General features: G+C 39.9%; 1 protein-coding gene across 1 annotated transcript in view; it reads left to right on the top strand.

The window, feature by feature from the left end:
• Positions 1 to 13034, top strand: part of LOC116375241 (voltage-gated potassium channel subunit beta-2-like) — a 101708-nt gene that overhangs the window by 26742 nt on the left and 61932 nt on the right. Inside the window, exons 4-6 of the mRNA XM_031831392.1 lie at positions 2802 to 2881; positions 3072 to 3116; positions 4198 to 4242. Of these exons, the coding sequence (XP_031687252.1) occupies positions 2802 to 2881; positions 3072 to 3116; positions 4198 to 4242 (170 nt within the window). The remainder of the gene's footprint in view (positions 1 to 2801; positions 2882 to 3071; positions 3117 to 4197; positions 4243 to 13034) is intronic.

The following is a 13034-nucleotide window of genomic DNA, read 5'->3' as shown; positions in this document are numbered from 1 at the left end:
TTTACTGTAGGCTTGGTGTTCTTTACTGTAGATGTGGTGTTCTTTACTGTAGATGTGGTGTTCTTTACTGTAGGCGTGGTGTTCTTTACTGTAGACGTGGTGTTCTTTACTGTAGACATGGTGTTCTTTACTGTAGACGTGGTGTTCTCTACTGTAGACGTGGTGTTCTTTACACTCTTTTGACCAGAGCACCTTTTGCCACTTGACTTCGGAATCTACAATGTGCTTTTTGGCAACGCTCAAACGAGACTTGGCTATTTTTGAGGAGAGTTTTTTTTCTTGCCACCCTCGCAGAGAGGCCAGATTTGTGGAGTGTTTGTGATATTGTGGTCACATGCACACATTGACCAGTCTTTGCCATAAAGGCCTGAAGCTCCTTCAAGTTCACCATTGGCTGCTTGGCAGCCTCTCTGATCAGTCTCCTTGCCCTGTCATCCAGTCCTGATCTATGCAGGGTCTGGGTGGTGCCATACACCTTACTCTGCTCCGAGGGATAGACAAAGCCTTTTAAATAGTTTCATATCCACCCCCTGACTTGTCCCTTTCCACAATTTTATCTTATAATCACAGCAAAAAAATGTGTAAATATTTGTATGAACATGACAAGATTCAACAACTGAGACAAACTGAACAAGTTCCACAAACATGTGACTAACAGAAATGGAATAATGTGTCGCTGAACCAAGGGGGGGGGGTGGTCAAAATCAAAAGTAACAGTCAATATCTGGTGTGGCCACCAGCTGCATTAATTACTGCAGTGCATCTCCTCCTGAAGGACTGCCCCAGATTTGTCAGTTCTTGCTGTGAGATGTTACTCCACTCTTCCACCAAGGCAACTGCAAGTTCCAGGACATTTATGGGGAGAATGGCCCTAGCTCTCACCCTCCGATCCAACAGGTCCCAGATGTGCTCAATGGGATTGAGATCCGGGCTCTTCGCTGACCATGGCAGAACACTGACATTCCTGTCTTGCAGGAAATCACGCACAGAACGAACAGTATGGCTGGTGGCATTGTCATGCTGGAGGGTCATGTCAGAATGAGCCTGCAGGAAGGGTACCACATGAGGGAGGAGGATGTCTTCCCTGTAACACACAGCGTTGTGATTGCTTGCAATGACAACAAGCACTGATGGAGGGATTGTGTGTTCCTGGTGTAATTCGGGCAGCTGTTGTTGCCATCCTGTACCTGTCCCACAGGTGTGATGTTCGGATGTACCGATCCTGTGCAGGTGTTATTACACGTAGTCTGCCACTGCGAGGACGATCAGCTCTCCGTCCCGTCTCCCTGTAGTGCTATCTTAGGCGTCTCACAGTACGGACATTGCAATTTATTGCCCTGGCCACATCTGCAAGTCCTCATGCCTCAGGCACATTCACACAGATGAGCAGCGACCCTGGGAGTCTTTTGGTGTTTTTCAGAGTCAGAAAGGCCTCTTTAGTGTCCTAAGTTTTCACAAATATGACCTTAATTGCCTACCATCTGTAAGCTGTTAGTGTCTTAATAACCATTCCACAGGTGCATGTTCATTAATTGTTTATGGTTCATTGAACAAGCATGTGAAACAGTGTCAAAACCCTTTACAATGAAGATCTGTGAAGTTATTTGGATTTTTACGAATGATCTCTGACAGACAGTGTCCTGAAAAAGGGACATTTTTTTCTGAGTTTAGATCTTTTGAAAGTACCTTTCTGCCCATAGTGGATCCTTTGCTTTGAATTGGAGTCCTCTATGAACAGCTGCTTTTCTTCTGGACTAATCAAAGCCACTACAATTGATCACAGATGGAAGCCAATTAGCTTGATTTGGGATCTGGACGGTGGTTGGTTATACCTCAGCAAGTTTGCAATTGCAATTTTAAAAGTGGGGATGTTTACTTATCCAAGTTGTAATTGTAAGTTGTAATGAGTGCGCTGAGAGTTGGGAAGCAAGTTCAGGGAACTTCGGCGAGTGTATTAATAAATAAAAGAAACAATGAACATGAAACACAAACAACGCACTGACATGAAAACAGAGTCACCCGAGGAAAGAACCAAGGGGTGTAACGATTGGGAAGAAGATAGTTCTGTAACGATTGTAACGATTGTCATGGGGAGAGTATGGGTATTCATAATATTCATAAATTTTAATAAATACGAATACTTGAACAAAAAACAACACGACAAATTAACAGTTCTACAAGGTGCAATACACACAAAACAGAAAACAACTACCCACAACCCATAGTGGGAAAACAGGCTGCCTAAGTATGGTTCTCAATCAGAGACAACGATTGACAGCTGCCTCTGATTTGTAAAACACATAGAAATCTAACACACAGAACCAAACATAGAATGCCCACCCCAACTCACGCCCTGACCAAACTAAAATAGAGACATAAAAAAGGAACTAAGGTCAGGACGTGACAAGGGGAATGACAGATATAGGGGAGATAATCAAGGAGGTGATAGAGTCCAGGGGTGTTATGAGGCGCAGGTGCGCGAGACGATGGTGACAGGTGTGCGGGGTAATCAGCAGCCTGAGGACCTCGAGGCCGGAGAGGGAGTGTACATGACACAGGGTATAGTATTGTTTTATTTTTAATTGTTGTTTTAATTTATTTTTTCACTTGGACATTGTGGGTTACTGTAAGGCAACAAAAGGTGAACATTTTGAAAAGGGGTGGTGACTCTCTATACCCACTGTATGTGTGTGTTTTCATTCATTCTGTGTGTGTGTGTGTGTGTGTGTGTGTGTGTGTGTGTGTGTGTGTGTGTGTGTGTGTGTGTGTGTGTGTGTGTGTGTGTGTGTGTGTGTGTGTAGATGGCAGAGAGCCTGATGACCATAGCCTATGACAACGGAGTGAACCTGTTTGACACAGCAGAGGTTTACGCTTCAGGAAGGTACGCTACTCTCTCTCCCCTTCTCCACCCAGTAGGCTACTCTCTCTCCCCTTCTCCACCCAGTACGCTACTCTCTCTCCCCTTCTCCACCCAGTAGGCTACTCTCTCTCCCCTTCTCCACCCAGTAGGCAAGCAAATAATTCATAGATGGCTAAATGTAGTGATTTGTGTGTGTGTCTCTCTCGCTCAGGGCTGAGACGACTTTGGGTAAAATCCTAAAGAAGAAGGAATGGAGGTGAGGCCCATCCTCTTACACTCTTTCACTCATTCTCTCCATCCGTCTCAGTCACTGATGGTGACAGCTCAGCAATAATACTGAAATAATGTCTATCCCCCTCTCCTCCTTCGCTCCATCTAATACCTTACTTCTCCCCCTCTCCTCCTTCGCTCCATCTAATACCTTACTTCTCCCCCTCTCCTCCTTCGCTCCATCTAATACCTTACTTCTCCCCCTCTCCTCCTTCGCTCCATCTAATACCTTACTTCTCCCCCTCTCCTCCTTCGCTCCATCTAATACCTTACTTCTCCCCCTCTCCTCCTTCACTCCATCTAATACCTTACTTCTCCCCCTCTCCTCCTTCGCTCCATCTAATACCTTACTTCTCCCCCTCTCCTCCTTCGCTCCATCTAATACCTTACTTCTCCCCCTCTCCTCCTTCGCTCCATCTAATACCTTACTTCTCCCCCTCTCCTCCTTCGCTCCATCTAATACCTTACTTCTCCCCCTCTCCTCCTTCGCTCCATCTAATACCTTACTTCTCCCCCTCTCCTCCTTCGCTCCATCTAATACCTTACTTCTCCCCCTCTCCTCCTTCGCTCCATCTAATACCTTACTTCTCCCCCTCTCCATCTAATACCTTACTTCTCCCCCTCTCCTCCTTCGCTCCATCTAATACCTTACTTCTCCCCCTCTCCTCCTTCGCTCCATCTAATACCTTACTTCTCCCCCTCTCCTCCTTCGCTCCATCTAATACCTTACTTCTCCCCCTCTCCTCCTTCGCTCCATCTAATACCTTACTTCTCCCCCTCTCCTCCTTCGCTCCATCTAATACCTTACTTCTCCCCCTCTCCTCCCCCTCTCCCCCTCTTTCTCCACTCTCTCTACCCTCTCTCTAACTTCTCTCTCTCTTCCTTTCTCTTTCTCTTCCCCTCTCTCTCTTCCTTTCTCTTTCTCTTCCCCTCTCTCCCTCACGCCTTTCTCTCTCTCTCCCCCTCTTCCCCCTCTCCCACCTCTCTCTCTATCCTCCCTCTCTCTTTCCTCCCTCTCCTCCTCCTCCCTCTCTCTCTCCCCCTCTCTTTCTCTCTGTATCCATCAGGAGGTCTAGTTATGTGGTGACCACTAAGATCTACTGGGGAGGACAGTAAGTGTCTCTAAAAGCAGTAGTTTAATAGTTTGACTCTGTTGTGTGTCTCTAAAAGCAAATGTTTAATAGTTTGACTCTGTCTCTTAAATCAGTTATTTTGTTTCTGTTGGAAATGTCTTTTAACCTTAAAGGGATATTTCAGGATTTTGGCAATGAAGCCCTTTATCTACTTCCCCAGAGTCAGATGAACCAGTGGATACCATTTGTATGTCTCTGTGTCCAGTATGAAAGAAGTTTGAGGTTGTTCCATGTGGCGCAGTTGGTAGAGCACTTGCAATGCCAGGGTTGTGGGTTCAATTCCCACGGGGGACCATAACAAAAATGTATGCACATTACGTCGCTCTGGATAAGAGTGTTTTTTTATGTAGTTTTCCGAAACAATGAAGCAATGGAACAGCAAGCAGCATCGAGAGCCAGGTATCCACGAGCTCATCTGACTCTGGGGAAGAAGATAAAGGGCTTCATTCCAAAACTATCCCCTTAAACTGACAGAATGTCCAAAAGAGCACAATGTTTATGTATTTATTTCCCCTTTATTTAACCAGGTAGGCTAGTGGAGAACAAGTTCTCATTTACAACTGAGACCTGGCCAAGATAAAGCAAAGCAGTTTAACATATACAACAACACAGAGTTACACATGGAATAAAACAAAACATGCAGTCAATAATAAAGTAGAAAAAGAAAACCAGAAGTCTATATACAGTGAGTGCATTTGAGGTAAGATAAGGCAATAAATAGGACATGGTGGCAAAGTAATTACAATATAACAATTAAACACTGGAATGGTAGATGTTGCCGTGGCAATTTCCTGTATTACCAAATGGGGAGGGATACAAACCACACACCAGTCAGAGTTATACTTAAACTACATCTTTAATAATAATTAAGCTTTTGCAATAGCATTTGTCTTTCAACAATTCACTATCTCTAATGAAAAGTTTAGAGTGTCAACATAATGGCAACTGAGATCTTTTATAGTAAAGATACACCCCTCTCAACTAACATGAAGAACTACAGATCTTAGGAAAACTTCACAAAGGGCCTTTTACTTGAGAGAGGAGTATCCCATAGCCAGATAGCATTAGCTATAAATTATTGTTCAGTTTGGTCTCTAAGACGAGGTTCTAATCTCACTCCTTGTACTTCATAGTACCAAAACATTACCTCATCCAAGGCATAACTCTATGTACACCCATCTCAATTAAACCCCCTCTTCTCCCCACTCCTGGACAAGCTCACTGAGGGGAGTGACTTGTGCACAGACATTGTGGAGCCAAGAGATAATTGGTTCCCCCTTAATCACACCATCCCTTCACATGGTTTAACAGATCAAATCACATATGAAGACAATGTTCCATTCTGTCCTCTTCCCTTTCTGATATTCTGCATAGCACCAGAGACGTGTAAAAGACAAGCCTGACCTCTCCCCTCTCTGGGCCCCAAGTGACTGAGCCCTAGCTGAGAAGTGCAACTGCCAACAGTATAGTCCAAAGGGAGACATTCTAATGACAAATATCTCACATAAGCATATTACGTAAATAAAACATCTTACTTATCAACTAATTCTAGTGAAAATGTCACAGTGATGATGTAGTGATAATGTCATAGTGATGATGTCACAGTGATGATGTAGTGAAAATGTCACAGTGATGATGTACTGAAAATGTCACAGTGATGATGTAGTGAAAATGTCATAGTGATGATGTAGTGAAAATGTCACAGTGATGATGTAGTGAAAATGTCGTTGTGATGATATCATAGTGATGATGTCACAGTGATGATGTAGTGAAAATGTCAAAGTGATGATGTAGTGAAAATGTCACAGTGATGATGTAGTGAAAATGTCACAGTGATGATGTAGTAAAAATGTATCGGTGATGATGTAGTGAAAATGTCACAGTGAGGATGTAGTAAAAATGTCTCAGTGATGATGTAGTGAAAATGTCAAAGTGATGATGTAGTGAAAATGTCACAGTGAGGATGTAGTGATAATGTCATAGTGATGATGTCATAGTGATGATGTAGTGAAAATGTCACAGTGAGGATGTAGTGAAAATGTCAAAGTGATGATGTAGTGAAAATGTCACAGTGAGGATGTAGTGATAATGTCATAGTGATAATGTCATAGTGATGATATCATAGTGATGATGTCACAGTGATGATGTAGTGAAAATGTCACAGTGATGATGTAGTGAAAATGTCACAGTGATGAAGTAGTGAAAATGTCATAGTGATGATGTAGTGAAAATGTCACAGTGAGGATGTAGTGAAAATGTTACTGTGATAATGTAGTAAAGATGTCTCAGTGATGATGTAGTGATAATGTCATAGTGATGATGTCATAGTGATGATGTCATAGTGATGATGTAGTGTTAATGTCAAAGTGATGATGTAGTGAAAATGTCATAGTGATGATATCATAGTGATGATGTCACAGTGATGATGTAGTGAAAATGTCACAGTGATGATGTAGTGAAAATGTCACAGTGATGATGTAGTGAAAATGTCATAGTGATGATGTAGCAAAAATGGCAAAGTGATGATGTAGTGAAAATGTCACAGTGATGATATAGTGAAAATGTCACAGTGATGATGTCATAGTTTATTATGTAGTGTTAATGTCAAAGTGATGATGTAGTGTTAATGCCATAGTGATGATGTAGTGCTAATGTCATAGTGATGATGTAGTGAAAATGTCAAAGTGATGATGTCGTGAAAATGTCACAGTGATGATGTCATAGTGATGATGTAGTGTTAATGTCAAAGGGATGATGTAGTGAACATGTCACAGTGATGATGTAGTGAAAATGTCACAGTGATGATGTACTGAAAATGTCACAGTGATGATGTAGTGAAAATGTCATCGTGATGATGTAGTGAAAATGTCAAAGTGATGATGTAGTGAAAATGTCACAGTGATGATGTAGTGATAATGTCATAGTGATGATGTCATAGTGATGATGTAGTGTTAATGTCAAAGTGATGATGTAGTGAAAATGTCGTTGTGATGATATCATAGTGATGATGTCACAGTGATGATGTAGTGAAAATGTCAAAGTGATGATGTAGTGAAAATGTCACAGTGATGATGTCATAGTTTATTATGTAGAGTTAATGTCAAAGTGATGATGTAGTGTTAATGCCATAGTGATGATGTAGTGCTAATGTCATAGTGATGATGTAGTGAAAATGTCAAAGTGATGATGTCGTGAAAATGTCACAGTGATGATGTCATAGTGATGATGTAGTGTTAATGTCAAAGGGATGATGTAGTGAACATGTCACAGTGATGATGTAGTGAAAATGTCACAGTGATGATGTACTGAAAATGTCACAGTGATGATGTAGTGAAAATGTCATAGTGATGATGTAGTGAAAATGTCAAAGTGATGATGTAGTGAAAATGTCACAGTGATGATGTAGTGATAATGTCATAGTGATGATGTCATAGTGATGATGTAGTGTTAATGTCAAAGTGATGATGTAGGGAAAATGTCGTTGTGATGATATCATAGTGATGATGTCACAGTGATGATGTAGTGAAAATGTCAAAGTGATGATGTAGTGAAAATGTCACAGTGATGATGTAGTGAAAATGTCACAGTGATGATGTAGTAAAAATGTCTCAGTGATGATGTAGTGAAAATGTCACAGTGAGGATGTAGTAAAAATGTCTCAGTGATGATGTAGTGAAAATGTCAAAGTGATGATGTGGTGAAAATGTCACAGTGAGGATGTAGTGATAATGTCATAGTGATGATGTCATAGTGATGATGTAGTGAAAATGTCACAGTGAGGATGTAGTGAAAATGTCAAAGTGATGATGTAGTGAAAATGTCACAGTGAGGATGTAGTGATAATGTCATAGTGATAATGTCATAGTGATGATATCATAGTGATGATGTCACAGTGATGATGTAGTGAAAATGTCACAGTGATGATGTAGTGAAAATGTCATAGTGATTATGTAGTGAAAATTCCATAGTGATGATGTAGCGAAAATGTCAAAGTGATGATGTAGTGAAAATGTCACAGTGATGATGTAGTGATAATGTCATCGTGATGATGTCATAGTGATTCTGTAGTGTTAATGTCAAAGTGATGATGATGTGAAAATGTCATAGTGATGATATCATAGTGATGATGTCACAGTGACGATGTAGTGTTAATGTCATAGTGATGATGTAGTGTTAATGTCACAGTGATGATGTAGTGTTAATGTCAGTGATGATGTAGTGTTAATGTCATATTGATGATTTAGTGAAAATGTCACAGTGATGATGTCATAGTGATGATGTAGTGTTAATGTCATAGTGATGATGTAGTGTTAATGTCAAAGTGATGATGTAGTTTTAATGTCATAGTGATGATGTAGTGTTAATGTCATAGTGATGATGTAGTGTTAATGACATAGTGATGATGTAGTGTTAATGTCATAGTGATGATGTAGTGTTAATGTCACAGTGATGATGTAGAGTTAATGTCATAGTGATGATGTAGTGTTAATGTCAAAGTGATGATGTAGTGCTAATTTCAAAGTGATGATGTAGTGTTACTGTCAAAGTGATGATGTTGTGAAAATGTCACAGTGATGATATCATAGTGATGATGTCACAGTGACGATGTAGTGTTAATGTCATAGTGATTATGTAGTGTTAATGTCAGTGATGATGTATTGTTAATGTCATATTGATGATTTAGTGAAAATGTCACTGATGATGTCATAGTGATGATGTAGTGTTAATGTCATAGTGATGATGTAGTGTTAATGTCAAAGTGATGATGTAGTGCTAATTTCAAAGTGATGATGTAGTGTTACTGTCAAAGTGATGATGTTGTGAAAATGTCACAGTGATGATATCATAGTGATGATGTCACAGTGACGATGTAGTGTTAATGTCATAGTGATTATGTAGTGTTAATGTCAGTGATGATGTAGTGTTAATGTCATATTGATGATTTAGTGAAAATGTCACTGATGATGTCATAGTGATGATGTAGTGTTAATGTCATAGTGATGATGTAGTGTTAATGTCAAAGTGATGATGTTGTGTTAATGTCATAGTGATGATGAAGTGAAAATGTCACAGTGATGATGTCATAGTGATGATGTAGTGTTGATGTCAAAGTGATGATGTAGTTTTAATGTCATAGTGATGATGTAGTGTTAAAGTCATAGTGATGGTGTAGTGTTAATGTCATAGTGATGATGTAGTGTAAATGTCAAAGTGATGATGTAGTGAAATGTCACAGTGATGATGTCATAGTGATGATGTAGTGTTAATGTCAAAGTGATGATGTAGTGAAAATGTCTCAGTGATGATGTAGTGAAAATGTCAAAGTGATGATGTAGTGAAAATGTCACAGTGAGGATGTAGTAAAAATGTCTCAGTGATGATGTAGTGAAAATGCCAAAGTGATGATGTAGTGAAAATGTCACAGTGAGGATGTAGTGATAATGTCATAGTGATGATGTCATAGTGATGATGTAGTGAAAATGTCACAGTGAGGATGTAGTGAAAATGTCAAAGTGATGATGTAGTGAAAATCTCACAGTGAGGATGTAGTGATAATGTCATAGTGATAAATGTCATAGTGATGATATCATAGTGATGATGTCACAGTGATGATGTAGTGAAAATGTCATAGTGATTATGTAGTGAAAATGTCATAGTGATGATGTAGCAAAAATGGCAAAGTGATGATGTAGTGAAAATGTCACAGTGATGATATAGTGAAAATGTCAGTGATGATGTCATAGTTTATTATGTAGTGTTAATGTCAAAGTGATGATGTAGTGTTAATGCCATAGTGATGATGTAGTGTTAATGTCATAGTGATGATGTAGTGAAAATGTCAAAGTGATGATGTCGTGAAAATGTCACAGTGATGATGTCATAGTGATGATGTAGTGTTAATGTCAAAGTGATGATGATGTGAAAATGTCATAGTGATGATATCATAGTGATGATGTCACAGTGACGATGTAGTGTTAATGTCATAGTGATGATGTAGTGTTAATGTCACAGTGATGATGTAGTGTTAATGTCGGTGATGATGTAGTGTTAATGTCATATTGATGATTTAGTGAAAATGTCACAGTGATGATGTCATAGTGATGATGTAGTGTTAATGTCATAGTGATGATGTAGTGTTAATGTCAAAGTGATGATGTAGTTTTAATGTCATAGTGATGATGTAGTGTTAATGTCATAGTGATGATGTAGTGTTAATGACATAGTGATGATGTAGTTTTAATGTCATAGTAATGATGTAGTGTTAATGTCACAGTGATGATGTAGAGTTAATGTCATAGTGATGATGTAGTGTTAATGTCAAAGTGATGATTTAGTGTTAATGTCATAGTGATGTTGTAGTATTAATGTCAAAGTGTTGATGTAGTGTTAATGTCATAGTGATGATGTAGTGAAAATGTCACAGTGATGATGTCATAGTGATGATGTAGTGTTAATGTCAAAGTGATGATGTAGTGAAAATGTCATAGTGATGATATCATAGTGATGATCTCACAGTGATGATGTAGTGATAATGTCATCGTGATTTTATTTATTTATTTATTTTACCTTTATTTAACCAGGTAGGCAAGTTGAGAACAAGTTCTCATTTACAATTGCGACCTGGCCAAGATAAAGCAAAGCAGTTCGACAGATAAAACGACACAGAGTTACACATGGAGTAAAAACAAACATACAGTCAATAATGCAGTATAAACAAGTCTATATACAATGTGAGCAAATGAGGTGAGAAGGGAGGTAAAGGCAAAAAAGGCCATGATGGCAAAGTAAATACAATATAGCAAGTAAAATACTGGAATGGTAGTTTTGCAATGGAAGAATGTGCAAAGTAGAAATAAAAAAAATAATGGGGTGCAAAGGAGCAAAATAAATAAATAAATTAAAATTAAATACAGTTGGGAAAGAGGTAGTTGTTTGGGCTAAATTATAGGTGGGCTATGTACAGGTGCAGTAATCTGTGAGCTTCTCTGACAGTTGGTGCTTAAAGCTAGTGAGGGAGATAAGTGTTTCCAGTTTCAGAGATTTTTGTAGTTCGTTCCAGTCATTGGCAGCAGAGAACTGGAAGGAGAGGCGGCCAAAGAAAGAATTGGTTTTGGGGGTGACTAGAGAGATATACCTGCTGGAGCGTGTGCTACAGGTGGGAGATGCTATGGTGACCAGCGAGCTGAGATAAGGGGGGACTTTACCTAGCAGGGTCTTGTAGATGACATGGAGCCAGTGGGTTTGGCGACGAGTATGAAGCGAGGGCCAGCCAACGAGAGCGTACAGGTCGCAATGGTGGGTAGTATATGGGGCTTTGGTGATAAAACGGATTGCACTGTGATAGACTGCATCCAATTTGTTGAGTAGGGTATTGGAGGCTATTTTGTAAATGACATCGCCAAAGTCGAGGATTGGTAGGATGGTCAGTTTTACAAGGGTATGTTTGGCAGCATGAGTGAAGGATGCTTTGTTGCGAAATAGGAAGCCAATTCTAGATTTAACTTTGGATTGGAGATGTTTGATATGGGTCTGGAAGGAGAGTTTACAATCTAACCAGACACCTAAGTATTTGTAGTTGTCCACGTATTCTAAGTCAGAGCCGTCCAGAGTAGTGATGTTGGACAGGCGGGTAGGTGCAGGCAGCGATCGGTTGAAGAGCATGCATTTAGTTTTACTTGCATTCAAGAGCAATTGGAGGCCACGGAAGGAGAGTTGTATGGCATTGAAGCTTGCCTGGAGGGTTGTTAACACAGTGTCCAGAGAAGGGCCGGAAGTATACAGAATGGTGTCGTCTGCGTAGAGGTGGATCAGGGACTCACCAGCAGCAAGAGCGACCTCATTGATGTATACAGAGAAGAGAGTCGGTCCAAGAATTGAACCCTGTGGCACCCCCATAGAGACTGCCAGAGGTCCGGACAGCAGACCCTCCGATTTGACACACTGAACTCTATCAGAGAAGTAGTTGGTGAACCAGGCGAGGCAATCATTTGAGAAACCAAGGCTGTCGAGTCTGCCGATGAGGATATGGTGATTGACAGAGTCGAAAGCCTTGGCCAGATCAATGAATACGGCTGCACAGTAATGTTTCTTATCGATGGCGGTTAAGATATCGTTTAGGACCTTGAGCGTGATGATGTCATAGTGATGATGTAGTGTTAATGTCAAAGTGATGATGTAGTGAAAATGTCACAGTGAGGATGTAGTGTTAATGTCACAGTGATGATGTAGTAAAAATGTCTCAGTGATGATGTAGTGAAAATTTCACAGTGATGATGTAGTGAAAATGTCACAGTGATGATGTAGTAAAAATGTCTCAGTGATGATGTAGTGAAAATGTCAAAGTGATGATGCAGTGAAAATGTCACAGTGAGGATGTCATAGTGATGATGTAGTGTTAATGTCAAAGTGATGATGTAGTGTTAATGTCAAAGTGATGATGTAGTGAAAATGTCATAGTGATGATATCATAGTGATGATCTCACAGTGATGATGTAGTGATAATGTCATCGTGATGATGTCATAGTGATGATGTAGTGTTAATGTCAAAGTGATGATGTAGTGAAAATGTCACAGTGAGGATGTAGTGTTAATGTCACAGTGATGATGTAGTAAAAATGTCTCAGTGATGATGTAGTGAAAATTTCACAGTGATGATGTAGTGAAAATGTCACAGTGATGATGTAGTAAAAATGTCTCAGTGATGATGTAGTGAAAATGTCAAAGTGATGATGCAGTGAAAATGTCACAGTGAGGATGTCATAGTGATGATG

The sequence above is a fragment of the Oncorhynchus kisutch genome, linkage group LG9, assembly GCF_002021735.2.
Source record: "Oncorhynchus kisutch isolate 150728-3 linkage group LG9, Okis_V2, whole genome shotgun sequence".
In the NCBI taxonomy this organism is placed as follows: domain Eukaryota; kingdom Metazoa; phylum Chordata; class Actinopteri; order Salmoniformes; family Salmonidae; genus Oncorhynchus; species Oncorhynchus kisutch.
The sequence above is the reverse complement of the archived record's forward strand: the minus strand, read 5'-3'. Positions and strand labels throughout refer to the sequence as shown.